Source organism: Onychomys torridus, chromosome 4, assembly GCF_903995425.1.
Source record: "Onychomys torridus chromosome 4, mOncTor1.1, whole genome shotgun sequence".
Taxonomy (NCBI): domain Eukaryota; kingdom Metazoa; phylum Chordata; class Mammalia; order Rodentia; family Cricetidae; genus Onychomys; species Onychomys torridus.
The window spans coordinates 45,196,828-45,223,923 of NC_050446.1; the positions used below are offsets into that span (position 1 = coordinate 45,196,828).

At 44.5% G+C, this 27,096-nt stretch overlaps 1 protein-coding gene across 1 annotated transcript in view; it reads right to left on the reverse strand.

Annotated features, from left to right (window-relative positions):
- Positions 1–27,096, reverse strand: part of Stk39 (serine/threonine kinase 39) — a 275,350-nt gene that overhangs the window by 172,688 nt on the left and 75,566 nt on the right. Inside the window, exons 3-5 of the mRNA XM_036185119.1 lie at positions 24,588–24,696; positions 21,438–21,579; positions 20,260–20,315 (exon numbers count right to left, since the gene is read on the reverse strand). Coding sequence (XP_036041012.1) covers positions 20,260–20,315; positions 21,438–21,579; positions 24,588–24,696 — 307 coding nt within the window. The remainder of the gene's footprint in view (positions 1–20,259; positions 20,316–21,437; positions 21,580–24,587; positions 24,697–27,096) is intronic.

Consider the following 27,096-nt stretch of genomic DNA (forward strand, 5'->3'; position numbering starts at 1 on the left):
CTTTACCCACTGAGCCATCTCACTGGCCAGAAACATTGTCTATTAGAAATTTGGTACATGAGCTTAATTTAGTATACTGTACATGCATATAGACAAGTATGCAAAAATAATTTCCATAATGGACAGTGCTGAACAGCTACTGCTTATTACTGCACACATCCTCATTTATATTTTTGCATGCAGAGTAAAAGTAGTTTGTAAATTAAAGAACCAGCTGCTCTGGACTAAGCTACTTCTTGGTAACAGCCATGACAAGTATCCCTGGAGAGTGAAGTGGTAGACAGAAAGGTCAGGGTGCACTGGTGTGTGCCTTTAATCCCAACACTTGGGAGGCAAAGGCTACCCAGGGCTAACGAGCAAGTCCCAGGCCAGCCAGAGTTACATAGGAAGACCTTGCCTGCCAAAATAGGGGGGTAGCCAACAGACAGCACAATGTAGGATACTACGCAGTATGATTGTTGCAATACTGCTCTGATATAATTCCCTTTTGCTGGTCCCCTTTGTTGACTGTTAGGACGCACACAATTACAAAGGACATCCTCCAGCACAAACTGACACCCAAAGCATATAGGGGTCTGCTTTACATCTGCAGCACTGCTACGCACTGGTGTGATTTAGTAGCCCTGTAACTAGTCCCATAAGTGGAAATATGCTGATTTTGTTTATAGTTAAATGTATGCAACTCCCAACAGGATATCAGTTACAAGTAAAGGAAATGGAAACGGAAAGACGGCATCTTTGGTCCACATGCTCCTTGCATGTGAATATCGAACAAAGGTTTTATTTGAAAATGCCATACACTTTCATTCGCATGTGTGGCTCCTGCTCTGAAATTCTTTGAATGACTACACTGCAGGAGCTCGCAGAGGAACTGTCATGTGCCTACGACCCATGGTTAGAGAATGTGACTATTCTGAGGCTTTTAAAAATATAAATTTCAACCAAATTTATATATATATATATATAAATTATATTTGTATTTCCTAAATGGAAGTTGAAAAAAGAAATCAACACTGTTTTTATTAAAATGATCTTACAATACTTACAATATGATAACATTAAATAAATATATATTACCTACAAATAATGACGTGCACAAAGCCAACTTTGAGAAAAAAAATAGATTCTTACACTAAGGGCATTTAAAGACGTGAGCCAACCAAACTACAGCTAATACTTTTCAATTCCTCAAAATTCTACCTGCTTACAGGATACATTTGAAAAGCTGGAAAAAACAGCTGAGAAAGATACATAGTAGCAATTAAACATTGACAGTGCCTCTTCAAGGCATCTTCCATGAATCACATGAGTCACATACTTATTCACAGCCTCGGCTCAGAACATCTACTTTAAAGTCAAAAACAGATGGCTAAATGTCTTTAGAGCTCAGGAAAAAAAAATTCCAGGAGCAGAAAACACCAATGCCAACATCTACTCTCCATTACAACTGCAGAATAGTTACATTTTGCTTCTATGTATGGCTAATATGTACACAGAACACTTTATCTGTTCTGAGGAACAGAGCCTTTGACAAAAGAACATAGTGTACTTATACAAACAGGAGCACCAGTATACTCCGTTCTGTTCAGATGGTATTCATGACAGTGAGAACAAGTGGGGGGAGGGGGGAGAAGCCAGGTTTTCCTAGGGGCACCTACATACAACTGAAGGGGCTGGGAACAGACACTCTTGGGTCAGAAATCATGCACATCTTTCTGGCCACAAAGAGTCAAATGCTATGACATGAATTCAGCCAGTCCACCTTTGTGCCTAGGCAGGACCTGGGTAAAAGCTACTATAGGGAAAGAGGCAGAAAGTACTGTCATCTTAGTAATGAAAGGTTCCAAAATCTTCTGAACCTGTTTGCTCCTTCCTTTATCCACAGTTTAAGCCATTACTTCTTGCTAAGGGTCCTGCAGCAGCCTCCTGAATCTCCATCTCCTGTTCCCCTCGAAGATCCAGGCTTAAGCAAAGGAAGAGGTTTCCCTAGTGGCAGCAGGCCCAAGGCCTCCTTTAAAAGCCTGTTAAAGAGACTCTTTCCCCTTAGGATGAAGTCAAACCCCTTTAGTCTAACACATAAACATCAACCCCTTCCTCTCTGGCACCATCGGGCACTGCTCCCAGGTCTAACGAGAACCTCCTGCCTCACCGAAACGTTCCCGCTGATCTCAGTAGCTGCTAGCATTCCCAGAGTTGCCTCCACATGTGATGCTTGTAGTCCACAGACAGGGTTCCCTCCACAGCTCTACTGCAGGCAGGAACGGCAAAGGGCCTTCTAGGAGCCCTTAGTGACAGAGGCATCCCTGGCAATCTTGATCCTTGGCGATTCCTTTGATCTACATTCATCAAGCCTGCCTATTCTGTCAAGCATCCTTTGTGTTACTTGGTCATCATTTGGTCATCATCCTAGATGGATATATAACTAGAAAGCCTTGAAGGGGATCCGCAGCATTGGCGCTGCCTGACTTTGAGACTATCATACACTAAGTGACGGTGGATATCAACGATGTACAAGACTAAATCCTCAACCGTGTGAATCATAACCTTCCTGGGCCTCGGTTTTCTTACCAGATTTCTCATTTGGGCCTAGTTTTCTGTTGCTTTCATTTTAGGACTCTATCCTACTTTCTCTCCCCATATGTAAATTTCCCTTAGGGTGAATGACAGCTTACTGGTCTCACCTTTTAACAAATCACGTTCAGTGGGCCATGGGAGCAGGGGCAGCATCTGCATCCTTCAGTAGCAGACATGATATATGAATAAGAAAGATCTGCTCGTGGATATTAAGACATTACCATCTCAGGAGGAGAAGACAGGAAGTAATACACAGCAGCACAATGTGTCTGTGTGGGAGAACACATGAGCTGTAACTGTCACCATAGACAATATTGAAAATGGGCCTTGGACCCGGCCTTGGAAGTGAAGTGAGGAGTTGGACAAGTAAGCTAATGCGTGGGGCAAAGCCCAAGCTCAGAGCCAAGAAGAAAAACCGTCTGACAGCTTCAAGGGTGGGAAAGTCAAGTATCTACAAGGGTTGCAAGAAAACTGCAAGGAGACCAGGTCCTGAGAACCACAGTCCCTGAGACTAAAGACACCTGGTGCTCAGCCTCAGTGCTAGGAGGGCTGAGTCCTACAGGGAGGGAGTCCTGGTGCTCACTCTCAGCAACCTCCCACCCAGGTCTCCAGCAAGCTTCTGCCACTCAGCTAGAGGAGATGGAAACAGACCTGCTGGGCTCATTTCCCAGAGAAAACAAACACCAGTGTCTTTAAGGAGACGCTTCTTTGTTGTTTTCACTGTTGGCAACAAAGGCATATTTTAAAAAAAGACAGCAAAACAATGGGAAGAGCAATCTCGCCTTTCCATTCAGTCTGCAAAACCAGTCTGCCAGGGATGTTGTTACAACGTGTAAAATCGACAGCACAGTGTGATATTCTACTTGTAATACCATACCCCAGGGGGGTCAGCAGGCCTTCTAATGAAGACCCAGGGGGGATCATGGGAGCCTGCGGTGACCAGAGGCCACTACAAATATTCCTATTCTCTATATCTAAGTTTAGAAAAGTAGGAGCCAGGTCAAATGCCAGGGATGTATGAACAGGATGAACAGTGGCCTGTCCGGAAGCCTGATGGATGCTTGAAAACAGCTTTTACTGGTAACAATGGAGGTGTTCAGCACAGAAAAGCTGTTAAAGCATTTGAGAGCTTTTCTTCACCTTGAAAGAAAGGGAAAAAAAAATCCCGGTCTGGCCAGATACAGACTCACACCATGTTATTTCTGTGTAGATTTGGTTTACTGGTGCCAAATACAAGGAGAGAGACCTGTCTGTAGATTCTTGGTATGCCTGCCACAAGAGAATTTCTCATCCACCAAGACCAAGGATTTCCCTAAGCTGACAGGACACAAACGGGAGAACCATTTAGGGGCTTGGCTGCTAATGAATGGCAGAATTAGACTGGACATCAGTTTCATTAAGAGTTAGGAAGGGCTCTGTGATGTCACCAGCCCTTGCCACCAATGCAACTCTCCAGAGTGCCTGCGACAGTCTAAAGGGAACATCTACCGGGCTGAAAAGGTGGCTGAGTCGGTAACAGTACTTGGCATCAATCGGTCAATAACATGTAAAAAATGTGTGTGTGTGTGTGTGTGTGTGTGTGTGTGTGTGTGTGTGTATACACACATATGTATGTGTGTATATATATATGTATATATATTATGTGTGTGTGTGTGTGTGTACACATATGGGAGCCTTTGTATGGAAGACATGAACACTGGGTCAATTCAACATTTGGTTAGAGAATAACAGAATTAATATTTGATAGTCTGGAGCTTTCTAAAGATTATTCACAATGTATAAGTCCAACATCAAACTTTCAGTATTCTGCAGAGGCTAGCTGAAGAGAGAATGGTCCTTGAGAGGTCTTAGCTACCAGGAGCCTTTGTTACAACAGACAAAGGTTTTGTAAAGCCAAAGAGTTGAGTGAGAAGGTTGAAGGGACCAAGGTCAGGGAAGGCAACTTGCAACTGGTCCAATTAGCAATGGGGACCAAGGTGGCTGGCTGTCTCTAGAGAAGAAATAATGAAAAGTCCCACTCAAAGTTGCTTAGGAGAGAAGAAGGGCCGGGAGCTGGGCAGACCACAGCTGTAACCCAGCAGCGTCATCAAGAGGACCACTCTGTGAAAAGAAACTATGATGATTTAGTAGAATTGAAGAGGGAGGAATAAAAGGATTCAAGACTTGCCAACGAACACTGAGGGTGGCTGAGGGTCATAAAATCACAGTCATCCTAAAAGAGAGCTAATTAGCCCCCGACAAAATTCAGAATGGAGTAAGGTAGGGGTTAATATTTTGCATGTCCTAAGCTTCCCCAGAGTAAAGATCAAGTTGTGATTTATACAACTCACAAAAAAGTAGTATGAGGTTCTCAATTTAATATTAAATGTTATATTCATGTCATCAAAACCAATCTCTTTATAATTTAACTTGAATGCTGGGGAGGAGGGTGGTGGTTGTTGATTGGGCGGCTGGTTGGTTGCTGTTTTTTCCCACTTCCCCCAACCCCTTTATGAGAGGCTCGCAAACTGAAATGTACTTCTAAATACCTAGGAATATCCTCAGCCCCACCAGTATCTTGGCTTCCCTGAGCCCCACAGGTCCCTTAAAATGTCAGACGTCCAACAAGCATTTAAAGGATGCTATGGCTTCAATTACTACTATGCAAACTAAATAGCAAGAGATAGAAAAACCAATGCTCAGTTTTCTCAGTTCTGTTCGGCTCCGACTGTAGAGTGTGTTTTTCAACAATGTAGCTCATGTTTCTTGAGCTGTTCATACCAGGGTTCCTGTCAGCGTATCCTGGGTGAGATGCTGTCAGTTCTAGTGGACCCCATTCCTACTCAGTACCCAACAGGGTGGAAGCCCTGGGCCTAGACACCATGGGCTTGCAGAGTCATGCTGCAGACACAACTGACTTTCCAGGGACACCACAACGTGAGGAAATACATGAGCGAAACTTTGCATGATTAAAAAAAAAAAAAAAATGAATACAAGCAACACATGATAGTTTGTGGCCCCTTTACCCCCACTTCGTGGAGATGGAAGCAAAGCAGGACCAGGGAGAGCCATGGCTTCCACAATTACAGTGTTAGGTGTACCTTTTCCAAGCAAGCGCAGTCCAGCCTACATACTGCACAAAGATAGTTCCTCCTAAAGCATAGCTCTGCCCTTGGAACTGTGATCAACCCCCTCCCTGACCGGTTCCCCACATTTGGCACTGAAGAACAAGGAAGTTCCTCCTAGGCCAGAAGTCAGCACGCCTGTGGAGCCACTGGCTTCCTGTATTACTTCTTCCCAATGTCAGCTTACCCAACTGTCACAAAAGCCAGCCACGTGCCATCAGCTTCTTTAACTGACCAAGTAACCATTTTTGTTTTACTTTCGTAAGGCATGCTTCACCCTGGTTTTTGTCCACCCGTTTATTTTTGCTTATGAATTGAATTACAGCAACTTCTCCCTTTTCCTGGAGCCCTGCCATCACCAAAATGTCATCAGGCCTCCAGGCACAGAGAGCCACGTCTAGGGAGAAACTCGAAGGCCATGGCCTCCTTCCTGTCAGCTGGGAAAACCTGCAACTGAAGAACAGAGACAAGCCTGAGACAGCACGTCCTCGAAGGAGGCCAAAGGAACACTTTGAGTGTCCAAGTGAGCACCATACCTCTGGGTTCCGGAACTTTGCTCAGAAAGTAGCACCACTCACTCGGGGCCAGGGGCAGAATTCAAGGCTAAGGGAATAGAGCCAAGATGTGGCAAGACCTGGGACAGCAGCCACGTACACTGACAGGGCTGGTTTCCTTCTAGAAAGGGTACCCCTGTGCTTAGGAGGGTTTTCCCTCTGCAATGACCGTGGCTTTCCAGCACACCCACTACAAGGAGCCTACCTGACGACTGGAGAGTTTAGAATATACCAAGCTCTGGGCACCATTCATCCTGTGATACACAGTGCTCCCCTTCTACCTGTAACCTCCACCACAGCCTGGAAGGTGTGCTGTCCCTCGGGGGACGGGGATGGATCCAAGCAGAGCTAAGCCAACCCAGTGAGGGGTTCCTCGGCGCCAGTGAATGGCCTCAGCCTGTGAGATCTGAGGGGAGTACAGTGCAAACTCTCGTGGGAAAGTCTGCACCTAAATGGGCTCCTCGGCTCCCCAAACTCCTCTTCCTTTGCAAGATGCAATGCAGGGAGCAACAGCAGCCCAGAAAGACAGGCACACTCCAGCTCGCAGCAGACGTAGAGAGGGAACAGGAAAGAGTTATGACCTTCATGATGCCGTGCAGCAACTGTGAAACAGTGCGCCCCAAACTCCTGGCTATGGGAGATAGTCACATGTCTTCCATACTTAATCTCCCACTAGACTATGACTCTATGGTTTGTACCCAAAGGCTTAATTCTTATAGTCTCCTGTCTTCCTTCAACCCAACCGTGTGCACTGGCATACTTCCTGACTGCCAAGAGTTAACCATTACATCAAAGATCAAAGTTGTTGCAATCCTCGAAAGGATTTGGTAAAAATCAGAAAGAAAACAGTCTAGTACCCTTTGCAATTTTTGATTATAAAACAGCTCCAGTATTAGCACAGCTTTGAGTGTCAGGGGCATAAATCAAAATGAGTAATTGCAGAAGTGTCTCAAGGGGGATGGAGCACATACTGAAAGCAAAGTCTAACTTTTGGTTGCTATTTGGAGCAATAGTTCCACAGCCTTTACAACACAACACCCTTCTAGGAAATGGAAAAGAGGGCTACCCTCAAAACTCCAGTCTCGATCCTCAGAGTGTAACCCACAGACCAAAAGGAGCAGTGTTACCTGTGAGCACCTCAGAGATGCAGGGCCTTGGGCCCTAGGCTGGAGCCACTGGATCAGAATCTGCACTATAGGAAGGTGCCAGCTGACTCCATGCTTACCGAAGCTGAAACTGCCTAGCCTATCACTGTGCCTGGACAACCCCAACACACAGCAACTCCACAGCTTCCTTATTTACCTCTCAGCTGAAGAGAATCACAGTTACGAGTAGAGAATACTCGAAAAAGTATATATGTACATAAGGCCATGTATTTTGTGGCATGGTAAAGCCAAAGGTGATACAAATATAAATGACATGTGAAAATGAACTGCCTAACTCAGTGACTCTCAACTGCGTCCAGTGTGTCCTGGAGGCCAAGCAGTCACCCCTCTACAGAGGATCCAGAATCTTTTTAAGTACATGAAAATAATCTATAATCATACTCTCATTAACTGTCCATCATTAACAGCTGCCCAAGGATGAGGCCGTGGTAGAGGGAGAGAATCTGTGGTGACTGTATTTTATGTATAGACGTTTACAGCCTTGATCATTTCTTCCCTGCTCATGAAGATGCTGCTAAACCAAAGGTAAAACTGTCATCTTATCAAAGCCATAACCTTTAGTGCACTCATCGAGAGTCGATAAGCGTGTTAGCAACTGGTCTACAGTTGGTCATCAAATGTTTATATACCACCTGCCCTGCTCTATAGAGACTGGTAGGGTGTGGGGTTTGGGGAAACACCAGAAGCTTCTAACAACCTCATTCAGTGCTGCCCTCTGACCTTTGCCTCACACCAGGCTCCCATCCTTCATTTTGCTTCTTCCTTCTTACAATCAAAGGGTGCTCACTGATCTGGGTCTGGCTTTACTGGCTGAGGCCCCCATCCCCCAGTATGGTGTAGGAAGTATTCACAGTCCAAAAAACATGATCCTGTGGAATTTCCCGAGTCTGGGCCCTGGAGGGTCACTTGTCAGCTGCTCTGGACAAATGCATGTTCCCCATCAACAAATGAGAGAGGAGCAGTCTTGACTGTCTTTGAAACATCAGACAGTGACAATTTTACAACCTTTTCTGACAGTGAATTAAGGGAAGAAACTACATGGCATCTCTTTTCATTCCCTAAAATATTTTCACATTTAAAAAATAGAGGAAGTGAGAGGCAAGCCTACAGGTACTTAGGGTATCATCTGGGTTGGTTCTCAACATTGCCATCAACTGGTGCCCTTCTGACATGGCTAGGAAACTGGAGTCCGAGGCCAGCTATGCTCAAGGGCCAGGCAGGAAGGAGTCAGTTTTCTCCAGTCCAGTGACAACGCTAATCAATGGTCAACTGTCTATTAGATATGACACTCACAGTGAACAAAGGGAAAAAGTGTCCCAGAGAACAGAAGGGCTAATATAAGGACACTCTGACAGTGGTAAGCACAGCCAGAAACTAGGCTTAATCCATCCTCCATGCCCAAAACCATCTTCTGATTTGCACGCTTTAGACTAGGACCGGGAATGTCTTTAGTGCTTACAGTTAGTGAGGAGCCACTCAGACGCTTCGATACAAGATAGGTCCTTCGAGACCATGTTGTCAACCCTCCAGCTGAAGGAACTCATCCATGGAGCAACTGAACTGTCAGAAAGTAGCCAGTTCAAGTTCCTAGGGGAGGTCGTGGTGGGGGCTGGATGGTGAGCACTGTAAGGGCAGTCTGAGGAGATCTGAGAACAGCCTGCATGTATGACCTTCTGAACGCCTAGACTTCCACACACAAGGCTACCACTGCTCAGACCCCTCACCTGTGAAGCCTGCTCCACTGGGCTGTCAGCACAGCTCGAAGGTAGATATATGAGACAAGCATCATCCCCAAAGCCCGAGTCACGTTTCTGAAGTCCCCAGGGTCCGCAGCTGGCCATATCCAAAAGGACAGGCCTATGCATCTTAGATCAAATGTGAAAACTTCTAAATTTCCAATGCAACATTTATACACCTGCAGGTGATCTTTTTCAGGCAAATCTCTCCTGAACTGCTCCATTATCGGAAGTGTCTATGAAACCACAACAGCTTGTCTGTACACTTGAAAGAGACGGCCCCTATGGGACATGTGAAAATAACTCCAGTTGCCACAAGCAGTCAAGAAACAACTGACATCATTTCTGCAAAGTTCTGAGAAAGATTAAGTGGGGATAACAAGACCATCAAAGAATCTGCAGGATTTCAAATCTTCAATGAGGAAAATTTTCACATTTAGGACAATTAACTATTAAGAGCATCCATTAGACTATGTTGCTCAGTGTTTTTTAATCTGTATTTGCTACTTATCAAGCTCTCACTCAGTACCACTAGCCAGGTAGTCTAACAGAGCTTGAGGTTCGATGCAAATCTTGTCTCAAAAGAGTAAGATGGGAAAGCACAGAGGAAGACATCCAACATGGACCACTTGCCTCCCTGAGACCACGCACAGGCAAGCACGCGCACCCAAACCCGTGTGCACACACACACGCATAAACCATACCAAAAGTTAGTGAGACGGAGGACAACTGAGGAAGATACTTGAAGTTGGCCTCTGGTCTCCACTCCCAGGTACATACATAAACATACGCCTGCCTGTAACATGAACAGACACATACACCACACATATAAACACATGTACATAGACTGTCCTGTGACCTGCCTATTTCACTTTCCCATTGATGACAAAAATTATACTTCCACTGCTTGCCAGTCCCTCAGCTCAGAGGACTGTGTGTAAATGCTTGATTAATGTATGTCAACTGGTCACTGAAGATACACTGGACCCAAGCATCTCATGTTCACTCTTTGCCAGGGGCAGAGCAGAGCGTAACAACTAAGAAACTGAAAAATGCATGAAAGAAGAATGTACCAATGGACTCAGCTTAGTCTTTCGGTCTAATACTCTGGCTTTGCCCAGATCTCTACAGTCTTTTGATAATATATGAACCCTAAAGGTGCTAGAAAGAAGGAAGGGAGGGAGGGAGGAAGGGAGGGAGGGAAGGAGGGGGGAGGGGGGAGTCCCATCCACTTCCCTGGTGCTCAGCTCTGCCCGCCGTGCAGTTCAATGTGCACAGCTGAGGAAGGCCCCCAGCAGCAGAGCAGAGAGGTTCTTCTTTGAAAGCTTCTCCGAGTTATCACCCAGGCATATGCTAGCAGGTAGCGGCTGCTTGCAGTCTCTCCCAGGTGACTGCTCCTGGCAGTACTCACGTGGGATAAAAAGCCAGGTTTCCAGAACTGGTCACGTCCTTGACTCCTGCTAGGGGTTTCCCCAAATCAAGAAATCACATCAACTTACTGTCCTTATTTGCTTAAACACCCCCCCCCCAAAAAAAGAACTGGTCTGTGAGATTTTTCTCATAATTAATCAAATTTTAATCCAGTTTACATAATTATCAGCTACCCCTGAATCTGAAAACAAGCATTGTGGTTGACTACAAAGCAACTTACATCCATCCAACATTGTAATTCACCTATGTATCTATTTTCTAGGTATAACCAGGTCCCCTGTGTTCGTTCTCTGCTTCACTTTTCTCTGAGTTCATTAGTGTTTAGCTGATAGTCGCCCACAGCAAAGCATACCCAAGAACAGAGGTGAAGCATTTTTTTCTCATTAAGAAATTATCTTTGGTGAGGTGCACCGGCCCATCAGCTACAATCCTTATACGCGGGAGGGGGAAGCAAAAATTATGAGTTCAAGGACACCAGCTAGGCAGCAAATGAGAACCTGTCTCTAAATCAAAAACCCACTTTCAGCTGTAAGGGGGAAAGGCAATGTGTATGTGCCTAGATATTTCAAACACTCTTACCTCTGCCCTGGGAAGTTGATACCTAGGCTTACTCAGTTGTCACATCTGCTGTGCCTCCTGCCTGAACCCCGTCACCAACAGCTCACTGCCTTGCATGAGACAAGGCATCTAGCATGTCTCCCGGTCACAGCACATTCACCACAACTTCCTGAACCCCTTCCTCCCATCAGGTACTCTGAGGTGACCCTAGAGATGAACAACAGAGTTTCTATCTTTGGGAGTTCCCTGGCTTGGAGGGAGGGTAGAAAACAAGGGACCCAATTTCCATACGGAACCGTGGGCTAGACAGAGTAAGTTAGGCTGTGAGGAGAGCACGTTCAAACCTCTTAGGGGCTTAACGGAGTGACCATGGATTAGCAAAGGGGAGGATGAGGATGGACGGGTTTCACAGAGAACCGGTGCCAGAAATAGAGCTGTAGGATGGACGGTGTCAGTAAAGTGACAGAAGTGCTGAGGCCCAAACAGGAGCACCTGAGAGGAGATGGGGTCACAGCAGGGCCTCCTCTACTCCTTCTTGAGGAGCTGTTTATCCCATCAGCGGGTTTTGAACTCTGTGCCAGAAAGTGACATGGGCAGACATACACAACAGGCTCTTCCTTCAGGTGAGAATGAGGAAATCAATGGGGCAAAGGGGAACAGCCAAAGAGCAGGACAGGAGGTCAGACAGAGTGCATGGAGCCTTGCCCTGTAACCACTTCCTCCTCATCTTGCAACACTCCAAATAAGTAAAGTACCCATTTCCCACACACCAGTAACAGTTAGCTGACTCTAAGTTGGTGTGTTTTAACTGTGTCCTAGTGTTTTGTTATCCTGGGTATGGACACGCTGCGTGGTTATGGGGCCAGAATAAGCAAGACCAGCTTTCAAGACGGCTTCCCAGTGACTGTCGGAGCAGAGCCCACCCTCTAGTGTCAGTAAATAGGATGCCACCAGTAGCTGCTCATTCAGATGCCCTGGGTCCTTTCAGAGTATACCCATACTCATCAAAGGCTGCTTCCAGAGCAGATCAAGTTTCCATGTTGCCTTGCTCAAAGCCTCTCTTCCCTACAACCCAAGAAATACCTCATCAATCTCCAGCCACCCCTATCAAAGTCCAAAGACAGAAGGAACACAAATAACCCAGCAGACCTGGGTTTAAAAAAAAAAAAAAAATCTCTCAGTCCCCTCCCGCTCTGTCTTCCTGAGACTAGCACTAATGTACTGAAAAGAAGTTTCCTTGCAAGCCTCTCCGGAAGTTTTTGTCAGGGAGATTCCTGTGTTCAAAACACATACAGAAGCTGGCCATGGATTTAAGGATGAAAGAACATAATCTCCCTCCCAGGAAACAGGATATAAGGAAGTCATGCAATCATGCCTTACTGGCTAAATGGAATGCACTCGGATACATGAAGGCTGGCGTGAGGTAACTTTCCAGTGTCCTGTGCTACTTAGCTAAGTACCAGACTCAATTTCTCTGTTACAAAGAGTCCAGAGATGGGAACTAAGCCTTCACAGACATAACGCAGTTGGTGCCCACAAGACAGCTACAACAAACTGTCCACTAGGTAGATTAATGGCAGCAGAAATCTGTTTCTTAGTGTTCAGAAGGCTGCCAATCTAACCTCAAGACACCAGCAGATTCCATCTGGTTTGGTCCTGCTCTCTGGTAGATCCATGGTACCTGTAGGACATGTCTTCACACCATGGATGAGGTAAGCACCTCTTTACAGTCTCCTTTTAAAGTCACCCGCTCTCTTATTATCCCCATCACAGGAGCTCAGCCTGGACCACACTCCTAGTCGTGGTGCTCAGGTTCCAACATGAGTTCATGGGGGACACAGAGACATCCAGACCACAGAGTACACAATTCCAAAATGGCAAAAGCATGTGAATGTATGAGAACAACATCTACCAAAGATAATACAGCAGTATGCATCTAGAAAGGTCTTTGGAAATCATGTTTTAGGACTGCCAGCATGAGAGGCTGAACAGCAAGACAGCTGTGAGTTCCAGGCCAACCTGAGTCACACAGGCTCAGCCAAGGCTTAATAGGAAGACTCCATCTCAGAAACAAGAACACAGCAAACCAAAAAATAAATCAACATTTTTACAGTACTGTAAAAATAACTGGCAACTATTTAGAAGAATCATACAATAAGCTGATCTTGTAGTTGACCACCCCAACGTGACCTGTTCACTATTTCTGTTTGCTCAAAATACTCTCTCACGAATTCTGGACAAACAGGCTTAGTCACTTGCCAGACACGGTACTAAGCTTTCGGTGACAATATGACAGAGCATCAGATCAGTACATAAATGCCATGCCGTGGGAAGACCATGACTTCCAAACAGCCACTTCTCCTTCTGTCGCAGACTGGTAAAACCTATTTATCATGTTCACCGAGGTACTCAAACCAGGTGGACTGTGAGGGAGTCACACACAGGCTTTCCAAGCACAGCACAGGAGGCAGAAAGCATTTGATTTAATCCCGAAGGGCATTCCATCCCTGGATTTTAATCATGACATCAAAGCTGACTTTTACCAGTCTTCAGAGTGTGGTGTCGCTTCTGAGTTTAATTCTCCCCAGATGACACCACGGATGCCTTCTGTTGACAAACCTTACCTGCATTTCTACTTGAAGGAGTAAATAGGAAGATGCCTGGCATATGTTCCCTGACCCCAAGTGGATTTACACAGCGGGACAGAAAAGCTGGTGACTGCTCAGTTTCTATCTGAAACTGCGATCATTTAAGTCTGTATTTAGTGGTTTCTTCCTGGAAATCCCACAGGTGGGGGATTGGCAAGCTCTAGAATCAGAAGGCCAGAATCTGAGGCTGAGCTCCAGCACTCACCTACATTTGGCAGGACTGATTCCCTTTCTCACCCTTTGCTTCTGGCCTATAACATGAACATGACATCCTTCGCCATGGTCTGTGAGGAGGCTAGTGTGTCCAGAGGACAGTTAGTGCCCAAGAGCTGGCCCTATATACAGGAAACACACTATACACATTGGTTACTGATCTTATGCCCCAAGTCAGTGGATATACCCTGTGCTCTCCAAGGATCTGCACCACGGTAAGCAGAACCAAATGTGGAAGTCTATTAACCATACTTTTCGGTTATATTATAAAGCCAGGGTTTCCATGACCTAGCCCGGCCCCTGATCATCCCTTGGGTAACAAAGAGTTCTGAAAAGTGGGGTTGGGGGTGGGGTTACCTACATGATACAATGAGTGGCTTCTTTGCATAAAGGATATACAATACATAATATATTTGAAGAAATAAGTAAGAATTAAGCTTCTCTGCTAACTTTTCCTTCAAGATGCATTCTTAGGATGCATGGGCTCACAAAGGAAATTGGACAAGAGCAGTCTGTGTACAAGCAATCACTGTTGTTCAAACAGAACAGCAGATAGCTATGGAACTTTGCATACACACACTGTTCTGTGCATCTCTGCTTTTGTCCCTCTGACCCACTCACCTCCCTCACAGCCACACCAAGGTGATGGCCAAGAACCCACAGCCCATTTCTGAGTTCCCAAGGTCCTGGTTTTTGCTGAGCTAGTGACAAATGCCTCACAGGGTACAGCGATCTGCTATGGAATGGGAACAGCAGTGGCAGCACCCTGAACCCAGGCAGCAAAGGAAATGCTCTTTAAAACAACAGCCTTACCTCATACCTCAAATTTTTAAAATGACACTTTACAATTGCAACCCTGCACTCAGTTCAGAAAACAGGGAGAAAATTTAGGGTGAATTCTAGAAAGCTGTAGCTCCAAAGGTGTAGAAATTGCTGATTTAATTGACTATTGAATCACACTAGGAATTCAGGATAGGACAGTCCCACTCATGAAGTCACTGTGCCAGAAGCATAGCAGGAAATAAGGAAGGACTGTAACACAAAGTCCTCACTGTGTGACAGGCGCACCCTAACCACAGCCCTTCACACCCTGACCCAGCTGATCCTCATGCCAAAGGCAGGATCTTTCTGCAGGGGGTCCTCACGAGCCCAGGGCCCCCAGAACCACAGCACTCCCCTCATGGCAGGGAAAGAGGAACCGTAAGGTCTGAGACAGGAAACACACACACACACACACACACACACACACAAGGAACCTCACCTCAGAGGATCCCAAGTGCGAGAAAGAAGAGGACAGTGTGTTCCAGACACCCAGGAAAGAGCTCGGATCATTAATCTGACAATAATGAGATGGGGTGACTGGCAGGGTCCCAAGTAGCAGAATAAAGTGGGAGTTGACCTGTCTTTGCGTTTCAAAGGCAACTCACTGCTATTTTGACCCTCGCGTTGAGGGGGTTGTTTCATCCCCAAACACAGAAAGTTACTTGTACTTCCCTATCAGCGTTAACTCAAGATTAATGACCAGTTCTCTTCCAAATTCTGTACTAGGCAAGCTTACCTTCTTGGAGCCCATAAATTCCCGCATAGCCGTATCTCTTGCAAGACAAATCTGAGGTCTACATGACCTCCAGACAGGGCAAGTGTGGTCCTGCTGGTGGCAGGAATGCTGGGAATGCCAGTAACACTAATAACCATAGCAACAGCAGCAGAGCAGCATCTCTTGACAGCTCTCCTGTACCTACCGTATGCCAGCACTGTTAAAGGCAATATTGTTTAATCCCTTTTAGAGGAAATGACTCTCGATGAGGCTTGATAACTTATCCAACCTCACAGAGCTACTGAGTGACAGCCTGGGAATTTCGACCAGCTGATAGTCCGCACTCAAACAAGGAGACTGCTTGAGGCAGGGTAGTTTCAGGTTTGGGGGCACATTTATTTTGCCTGTCATTTCCTGAGCTGAAGCAGTTTTCCAGATTGCCCCCCAGGAACACCACCCTGCCTAGGGGCTGACAAAGTGCACATACAGAAGCTGCTAACTCAGATGCCAGAAGAATAAAGTTCCACAGGACCAATAAAAGGCACCACAGCAGAGGGAGAACGGATAGACAGAGAATGAACAGTGGAAGCCCAGCAAGTACTGGAGCTAAGCGAAGCAGGCAAGAAGGCTCATTCCCACCACTGCGGACATTTGAAACTTTTTATAATAAAAAACTCTGATAATGGGGGCTCAGGAGACAGTTTAGTTGGTAAAAAATGCCTGCCGCACAAGCACGAGGACCTGAGTTTGAGCCTAGAAGCCAGGTTATAAAGGCAAGTGTATTGGACAGACTGCTCATAACCCCAGCGTAGAAGAGGCAGGAAAAGGCGGGTTCCTGAGGCTTACTGGCCAACCAGCCTAGCATACTTGGTAAGTCCCAGGCAAATGAGAATTCTTGTCAAAAAAAAACAAACCCAAAACAAAACAACAAATCAAAGTGGACAGTGCCTGAGGAACTAAACCCAAGGAGACACACACACACACACACACACACACACACACACACACACACGTACACACACAGAGTGACTGAAAATATTTCACTTTATTAGCAGTGTATTATCGAGTTTCCTAAACCACTGCATTGGTTTTATAAGGTCAGCCACACCCCATATGGTTCAAACTTCAAGTGTTAAAAGGGTAATATGAATAGTCTAGCTCCTGTGTGACTAAACTCCTTGTATCCATGCACAAAGTCAGAGCGATCCTCTCAGTTTTCCCCACTTCCTTCTCAAAAGGCAATACTGTCTGTCACCTTGATTTTTCACTTAACCAATACTGAGTTTTTTCTTCTCCTTTTGAGAGAACGGGTATTCCAGATTATGGACATACTGTTTGTACTATACTTAAGACACCAGATTGCATCTCATATATTTTGCTTTCACAAACAAATACTCCATCAGATCATCTGGGCACAGTGGTACATGCCTATAATCCCAGTACTTGGGAGGCAGGGGCAGCCAGATTGTCACAAGTTCAAGTTTAGGCTACACCCCCTTCCAAAAAAATCTCCAACAAATAAACAAAGGCCTCTAACATTCCAAACATGGGGATAGCTGGAGGGCAGATTCCTAGCAGAGCCATAATTGTGCTAATAAATGTTTAATAACTCCCTCTCAGAAAGACAGGCTGCAGACTCCAGAGATGAACACACTCCCACCATGGCTGACCAGAAGCACTCAACATGGTGTCACTGATTGCGGAGTGGGACAGAAATGTGTGTGAGTGGCTTCTATAAGCTGACTCACACCTCGCTTGGTTGAAGAGATACATTTGTAGTTGTGAGATAGTACCAGATTCCTCTCCACTGTGGATGGAACTCTTTGTACTGCTATCAACAATGGATTAGCTTTTGGCTTTATGGTATAAGTATCTCAATATTGTTTTAAGCTGAATTTCTCTAGTTGTAACACAGAGCATTTTTTTTCTTTATATAAACTCTAATTGCCCATGCTCATTAGACTGTTTTTGTGCAGTGTTTATCTTATTGGCTGTGCTAAGCTTTTCATATATATGTGTGTGTGTGTGTGTGTGTGTGTGTGTGTGTGTGTATGTATGTATATATGTATGTATATATACATATATGTGTGTATACATATGTGTATGTATGTATGCACGTGTGTTCATATATGTGTATGTAATAATATATAGTGTGCATATATATATAAATATATGTAATATATATACACACATACATATATTACAGCAACCCTACATGCAGGGGTAGGTTCATGTTTAATGGAACAAGAAACTTACATAATTTGAACACTATCAATAGGCAATGTAAATTATGAATGCAAAATTTCTGTACAAATATATCTCTTTACAATGAAAGGAAATGTGTATCAGGGCCATCAAGATGCTTCCATGAGTAAAGCTGTGTGCCCTGCAAACCTGGCAACTCAAACTGGATCTCTAGAAATTCTATAAAGGTGGAAGGAGAGAACCAACTCCACCCAGCTGTCCCCCGATTTCCACACATGTATAGTGCCGTGTACACACACACACACACACACAAAGTTTAAAATTCATTCATTCATTCATTCTTTGGAGTCATAAAGATGCTAGCCCCTATTTTCTAGAATCTTTTCAGACAGTTTTAACAGAAGTATTTACATGGGAAAAAAAACCCAGCCATAAAATGGCCCCTTTGTCCCCACAGAACACTGTGTGGTTCCCAGAGTCTAGTGAATTCATATACACCTGAGTCAGTCTTTTTATTGTTATTATTTCACTTTATGTGTATGAGTATTTTGCTTGCATGTATGTCTATGTGTGCCTGGTGCCCATGGGAGCCAGAAAAGGGAATTGGACCCCATAGCTGGAAGCCACCATGTAGGTGCTAGGAATCAAACAGCAATCCTCTAGGAGAGCAGCCAGTGCTCTTAACCACTGACCCATCTCTCCAGTCCCCAAAACCTGGGTCTTAAGGTGCAGTGGCTACAGAGGAAAACAGTCTGCACAGCAAGCATCCTCACCCTGTCTCAGATGGGGAAAGTGAGGCTAAAAGATGGAACAACAGGGCCTAAGTAAGACACAAAATTGCTCCCAATGCCTTAAGCCAAGTATAGTTGACCAAATCTACCTTCTCCAAGATAATCACTTCCTTTATCCCTCCCTTCTCTAAGGGAAAACACGTGGGCTTTGAAAAACAAACACTTCCTTTGCATCTTTTCAAATGTCTTGTCCCTTTTTAAAGAGGAATTAAAAGTTGAAAATACAGAGTCCAAGGTCCTGTAGCCTGCTTGCTCCACTCTCCAGAGTCTCACCTGAGGGTCCACAGAAATGGCCATGGACCAAGTCTTAAGGTTGAGGATGGAGCTCAATGGTAAAGCATCTGCTTAGTATTCACAAGGCCTCACATTTGACTCCAGCACCCCCAAATTTAAAAGCCTAGCCTCTGTATTAGAGTTTGTTTTCTACTGAGCTCCTCTATTTCTTTTTAAATTCTTTTGAATTCATTTATTTATTTTATTTTGTGTGAATGTTTTGCCCACACAAATGTTTTGTATGTATCTGTATACCACATGTGTGCATGGAGCCCACAGAGGACAGAAGAAAGCATTGGGATCCCTGGAACTACAGTTGTAGATGTATTTAAGCTACCATGTGGATGCTGGAAACCAAACCTGTGTCCTCAGCAAGAGCAGCCAGTGCTCTTAATCTCTGAGCCATCACTGGAGATCCTGGATTCTCTGCTTTCTAATAACTAACTCTTCAGGTTTATCTGGAAACAGACTTTTTTTCTCCTTTTTTTTAGCTCTTTTTTAAAGTTCTATAATTAATTTAATTTTACATATCAGCCACAGATTCCCCTGTCCTCCCTCCTCCCACCCCACCCCCAGGCTTCCCCACCTTTTGTTTAGAATAAAGTGCTATGGTAGATTTTGGTTCAATAATTCAGTATGCTCAAAGCCCAGATCTATGCCAACACATACAATTCTCCCTATAACTCAAAATGAAGCCAATTAAGCTGATTCGCCAGGATGAGACAAACTTCAAAACTCTTAATAACAGAAGCCGTGTCAATGATTTTCACCAAGGATCGTACTAGCAATGGCTGCTAATATTTCATACTGGAAGGTGAAAGGTTGAACACTCAGAAATGGCAGGAACAGCCCACTATAGGAAAGGACTATCCAGCCAAAACCAGTGCCACAGAGAGATGGTGATGGCTGAAACAGTGGCTGGGGCTGACCCGCAAGGACCTGGGACAAAATATGAGAAAATATGGATGTGGCTACTTTCTGCGCCAAGGCTCGCGGGGTACTCTGATAACACAAAACAACAAAATGACAGGAGCCAAGCATGGGACATGTTCACCAGATGTGCTCTCTCAATAGCCTACAGAAATAAAAGGTTTCTTAACTAATGTATATAATGTTTTAAATTTTCAAACTCAATCAAGACCAATTTTCCAAATGACTTTTCTGGCAGGTATATAAATATGTTTATTCAATCTAAAAGGTAGAGAAAGCTATTTAATAGAAACTGAAAATTAGATCATTATAAAAAGGTTCCATGCTCAAATTGCATTATTTATCAAGAGAACTCGCCAAGACTCATCCAGGCTCCAGTCCCAAACATTCTGTAAGGGCAGGTTTGTTATAGCAAAGCAGCCCAGACACACTCTTAAAAGACACTACATACATGTAACTATTCTGTGGAAACCATCCTCCGTTCCTTACAACGTTAACAGTCCTGTGAACAGAAAGACGTTCATCTTTAACAGCATTACCTGCTATTTGTACCGACCCATCCTCGCCCAGAAGAATATTACCAGCCTTCAAATCCCTGTTAGGGAAAAAAAAAGCAGAGAAGTATAAATCATAGATTATATATTACACTGACTCACTCCAGATTTTAACACTCAGCACATAAGCCCACTGCCAACACAATCATTATATTGTGATATTATAGTCACATCACAGATTTTAAAAGTTGTAAGTCACACTATCATTTTATACTTTGCTCCCGAGGCACAGTTAGGGTTTTAATAACCAATATTTTATGTGAAGCCATTATCTGCATTTAATTAAATCACTACTGAGGAGACTATCTTATGTTTCAGAGTTAGCAATTAACCCTAAAGGCACAAGACGGCCATATTTATCCAGAACTAAATCCTATCTCAGTATTCCTCTTGTACTTCAGAGTTGCCTATGGCACAATTCCAAACAGTCCCACAGACCACTTAAAATGAATTTGATCAGTCTCTCCTATGGGGCCATACCAAGGCTAAATGTTAATTATAATATTCTATGTGATATTTCTTCACTAGATGAAGCTCTGTGGAGCAATTTTAATATTTAAAGGAAGTGATCATTAAGAAACAAGTATTAAAAAATTTGGTACAGATCATTAAATACACAGCTCTCTCACGGCTCCACCTTGAACAGTGTTGTTTGTTTTAGGGTAAATGGTTGTCTATTTGTAACGTTCTTAAGAGTCACAGTAACACTGTTGCTTTTCAAACCTTGGGCACTCCCACTCCGCTGGCTCCAACTCCACTTCAAAGCTTAGCATTCTATGTTACAGAAAAGAAGTCCGGGCTGCCTTTTCTCTCTCACCACCAGGCCCCAAACTGTTAACATAAAATGTAACAGTCTTGCCGATCTTAGGAAGCGGGAGATGCCATCCCGTTCAAGCAAGTTCACTTCAAGAGTAATTATGTTAACTAATTCCTTAATGAGCCCACACAGCACTCACTACATTTGCTCTACTTCAATTTAACCACATAAACCCGCCTCAAGGATACCAAGGAAATGAATCCAAGTTGATCCTTTGGAGGTTCGTTTTGTTTTCAAGTGTTAACTTTTGCATAATACAAAAGCCCACCTGTAGGAAATACTTCCTTAAAAGTCTCTACAAACTAGGGCTATACACTATGAAGAGCAGACTGTACAGAAATTCTACCTGTGGATCTGGCCGTTTCTGTGCAGATAATCTAAACCTTCCAAAACTTCCTTAAGAATTGTTGCGATTATTGCCTCTTCCAGAACTCCATTCTTGTGCTCTCCTCTATTGACGATGTATTTGATGATGTCCAACATGGAACCTGAGTGGACAGACAGAATTTGGGAGGATTGTGGGGTTTTTTTTTTTGTTTGTTTGTTTTTTGTTTGTTTTTTTTGGGGGGGGGGGGCGGGGGGGTTTCGACACAGAGTTTCTCTGTGTAGCTTTGTGCCTTTCCTAGAACTCACTCTGTCCCAGGTGGGCCTCGAACTCACAGAGATCCGCCTGCCTCTGCCTCCTGAGTGCTAGGATTAAAGGCATGTGCCACCACTGCCCAGTGGAAGGATTGTTTTTATAAACATCTCCATTCCTTCTTACATTAAGAACCCTCTACTATTACAACATTAGATAGGACCATCAAAAATAGAATCTGTCCACCCATCTCATACTCCCAAGGCATAAAAAGAATCAAAGGTCATGCCTAAGGCTAGACATGCTGTGTCTATTAATAAGTTGGCAATTTACACTTTCAGTGTGAAGGTGAGAAAAATTCTCATTAAGAGTCAGGAAGGAGAGCTCTGCTGAGATGGTTCAGCACTGAAGACTGGCTGCTGCTTTTCCAGAGTACCCTGGTTCAGTTCCCACTGCCACCACTATTGGATGGCTCACAACTGCCTTTAACTCCAACTCCTCCACAGGATCCAATGCCCTCTCTGGCCTCTGCAGGCACCCACATACACACAGCCTACGCTGATAAACACATACATACAAATCATAATAATAATAAAGCTGAGAGAAAGGGTGAGGTCACCCAGGAAGCAGAGGCTAGTGATAAAGTATATGATTAGCTCTGTAAGTGCAAGGTTGTGATGATTAAAACTCATTATCAAACTCACTGTCCTGAGAAACTCCTGAGAGTGAGTAAACTACACTTCTGCTGTATCTGGGAGGGCATTTCCAGAGCAGTAACTTAGGGAAAAAGACCTACCTGCCCCAGTTACGGGCAGTATCATCAAATAGGGTAGGGTCCCAGATACACTGAATGTGGAAAAGAGAGGAGCCACTAACATGTGTCAGATCTGCTTGCTGGGTGAGTGGCTCTATTGCAGCTGCTGTCCCCACAAACACCAGCTTTTTAGTGTAGACGGGCACCAGTGACCCTGCATGGAGCCTCCAGGTCTCCAACCTCAGAAGGAGCCTGCATCAATGGCCCCCAGTGTCTAAGGCTTCTGGCTTCGTGGACTGACCAGCTTCCAGGCCCTGCTGCCTCTCCACTGTACAGCCATTGGTGGACCATCCGGTCTCCAATCATTTAAACCAACGTTCCTTTTGTAATTACACGTATGTGTTGAAAACACCACCCCCCAATATTTCTGTTCTCCTGGAGAATCCTGATTACTACGAAGGGCCGATGATGGATCCCTAGCACTTTTTTTTTTTTTTAATTTCAAAGCGCATTGGGGACGAGGGGTAGTGAGCTAGCTGACAGTAAGGGCACTTGAAGCCTGACCACCTCATTTTGTTCATCAGGACTCACGTAGTAGAAAGAAGGATGTGATCACTGCAAGGTCTTCTGACCTCCACATGCATGTCTGTGCTAAGGGCAACACACACACACAGACACACAGACACACACACACACACACACACACACACAGACACACACACACACACACACACACACACACACACACACACACACACACACACACACACGCACGCACGCACACACGTGCACACACACACACAATAATGATCATAATAATAACTAAGATTTAAAAACTGGGGTGTGGTCTCCAGGTGCTCAGGAGGCTGCAATGGAAGGAGGTCTTGAGTCCAGGAGTTCAGAAACAACTTCTACAACACAGTTTTTAAAGTAATAATAAGATAAATATATCTACCAAAAGGTATGATGACATATTTTTTGAAGAAGTAAACAAGTGAAGTCAAGAACCAAACATTGTTCAGGGGGAGAGGAAAGACAGCAGAGAACCAAGAGGAAAGAGTGGCAACCCTTCCTATCACCTACGTCAAAGGTGGGAGGCAGGGAGGGAGGGAGCAAGGCGCCTCCACACCCTGCCCAGCATGGCACCTCCACACCCTGCCCAGCATGGCACCTCCACACCACTGCCCATAACCCCAAGATTCCTTTGTGAGACTCTAAGCAACTTTGGTTTTCATTTTATGCTTTATGTACAGGCTTTTCTAATAAATAAATAAATCAGTAAGTGCTTTGTTACTATATAGAAATTGGTATCCTAGGCATGATGAATTCATGTTTCAACACATAGTAATTAATATTCTATACCTCTGGGTCATTTTTAAAGCTATAATTACCTGGAGATTCAACATTTCTGAAGAGTTAACAAATAGCTTACCTTAGGACCTGAGTTTGGCTCTAGGCTCTTTATGATTAACTAAGAGGATTGGTACAGTTGTTATTGCACCAAACTAGCTAACTGCCTGCCCCTCATTAGGAGGTTCAATGTGGTCAAACAATATAGAAGAAAAATGAATGTAAATTTCCCTCCACAGAGAGGAGAATGCATCTGTCTATGTCTCAACTCTTAGACTTTCAGGTCATATAGAAAAAATAATGACTTTAAACATCACTTGATTCATTCTTAAAAGTATATGACCTACCCAGCAGATACAAATTTCTAGCCTTCTGAAAGAAAATGAACAAGACTCCTTATCTGCCTACATTTCCCTTTCCTGTGTAAGCTTGCTAGAAACCTATTATCTTACCTTTCAAAGCCCTGTTTGGAAACTAGACTGGGCTCTCAAACAAACAATGCATTTTCTATCTAGTCCTCAAACAAGAAACCAGGGATGTTCTCAAGTTCAGGAAAGTGAAAGGCTAACTGAGGTGAATCCTTTAACTGCAACAGAGCATCTGAGACTTCTAGAGTCCAGGTCACCAGAACTCACCACTTTCTCAGAAGTAGTTGAACCCCTAAGACTCTTGGCCTCAACTGTCTCAAAAACCGGAAAAAAAAAAAAAAGAAATTTGGGTCTTTCAAACCAGGGACTAAAATGCTTCTTATTCTGTATGATAACTCCCACAAAGCAAGGGAAAACAAAAAACAAGCAACAATGAAACTCACTTACCTCCGCTTAGTAATTTCATGACCAGCCAAAGTTCATCTTTGACCACAAAGGAAGTATAATAAGTCACTACGTTGGGGTGGCTGCACTGACTCATGGCCTGAATTTCTTTCTGTAATTAATAAAAGAAGAAGAAGAAAGAACGACATGATACACAACTGTAGCCAGCCTGCCCTGCGTCCCTCCCTTTGGTTGTCGGGCTACTGATACAATGGCCCCCAAGAAATTACAGTTCTCCCAGCAATCTCCTCCTCGGAGAAGAAAAGGTCCTCAAGACCTGGGAGAGGAGGAATTTGTCTGCAGAGAACGATCTGCAGCTTTTCAGAAGACCGTGCAGGACACACGGGAGCTGGATGGAGGAATGCTTGGGTCAGATTGCTCAGGTATGCATTTCTCTTGCCAATCACGGGACAGAGGAGCTTCAGCCCAGTGTGTTACCCAGGTGACCCTCATGCTGCCAGTCAAGGGCCCTGCAACACAGAACTAAAGGCTGCTTGCCTGAACTGAAGGCCTCATCAGAGACAGATGAGCCTGGGCAGGCTACAAGGAGAACTGGGTCCCCCTGAACAGCTTCAACTCTAGTGGGTCACATCTCCACCCACATCCAAAAAGGAGACGACAAAACTGCCTCTGCTGCTGCAGTGTGCTAAATGAGGAAATGCCAGCCTATCGCTTCACCAACTATGCCTCAGTGGATATTCCTCCAGAAAAAAATGGGGGTGGGTGAGGGGGATGGACAAAGTAAAACAAGCTTGGGAAACATCAGATACAATGTCTCACTCTGAAAGAGATACTGGCAATTGGAGCAGTGTTGACGACTCTATGGCCTACAGTACATTAACCCACCACTTAGCTAAAACAGCAGATAAGCAATGCTTTGCAGTTCAGTTGGCCAGACTGCTATAGAGAACAAAGTTGATGTGATTATATAAAATGACAAAGCTTTTCAATGAAACACGTGAAAATGTTCAATGAAGCTCATTTTCCTGCCGTGCTCCAGTTTATATGGGTTTTGGTGTTTAAAGTCATGACCATAAATGTGGAGCCCATCACTTTGAGGTGCCGTTCATTTCACGGTGCTGTCCAATAGCAAAAGCATGCCCTTGGTCACCAAGGCAGCCTCACACAGGCTACTGCACACTCATATGAAAGAAAGGAGCATCTAGGCATTCAACCACACATGCATTCTGTTATGCACTTCTAGTTAACTTCAGATAACTCAGCTGCCCACCTAGCACTTTCCAGTTTGGGCTACTAGTGTACATATCTAGTATTATCTAATCCTCAAATTACCAAAAATATTATGCACCTCAAATAACTTGGCCAAAATATAGCAACATGTAACATAGGCACATACCTTAATACCTACACATATTTAAAGCTCTTCCTGGAGCAAGATCCTAAGAAACTCACTGACTTCTCTATTTTCTTTTTATCCTATGCAGACCTTTTCCTTCCTCATTCCCCTCAGCCAGTCGGCTCTTTTTATATAGGCCTGACAAGATCTTGGACCAAGATCTGAGACCTAAGGTCCCGACTCATCTGTTTCTAGTATCAGGTTCTTTTGCCATGAGATGCTTTTAGAGGAAAAATTGAACATCCCTGGGCACTCCCTTTTCCAAGTCAACAGCATGTGATAGGCAATGGGATACCTCCCCAACTTAGCCTGAAGCATGAAGTAGGATCCAATTGATACAACATGGAAACATAGTATCTTGACTGCAGACAATACTCAGGATTATCACCATACACTCATAATAATGAATGCTTTCATGGCTTCCTATCACCAGTCTTTCAGACTACCAACCAAGGGTGGTCAAACTGACATAATGAAAACTTTGTATCCAATTCTTCCTACACAAAGAGCCAGTTCCGATTCCCTTAACTTGGTCACATGGGCAGTGTGGAAATGCCTGGGGTCCACCAGACACTCTGAGGCAAGGCCTAGAGTACCTTCTAGCAGGCTTCCCAACAATGCATATGCTGGGGCACAGGAACCTGGCTTTGAGTGGCAGAATTTCAAACTGAGCTTGGAGGTCAGCAGAATGTCACAAGGCAGAGAGAAGGTGAGGGAACAAACACAAAGGCTGCCATGAGAGCCAGGGAGGAAGAAAGGCTGCCTAGCAGAGCCCAAACTGAGGGGAGGAGCAGGGAGCAGAGATGGAAGGAGGGGAGGTTGGCAATATTCAAACGGTTAGGCCTCACTAGGACAGGAAAAAGGCAAAAATCATCCACAGGGATGGAGAACAGAGGTCACACTCAGGCAGCACATGTGCCAGAGTCATAGTTAAGGACAAGCCCAGTGGCTCCCCAGAGTCAGTGGCAAGGACTTACCTGTGTCATCAAGCGAAAACCAAGCCATGGTATGGGCTCAAATCTGCTGATGCAGCTTCACTGGAATGCATCAATCACAGGCCAAGTTTCTAAGGAGTAAAGCCAACCTAAGACAGGGCAACCCTAAAGCAGATGACACAGCAAGCACTCTCTGCTGGGGCCATTTGGGATGGTGGTA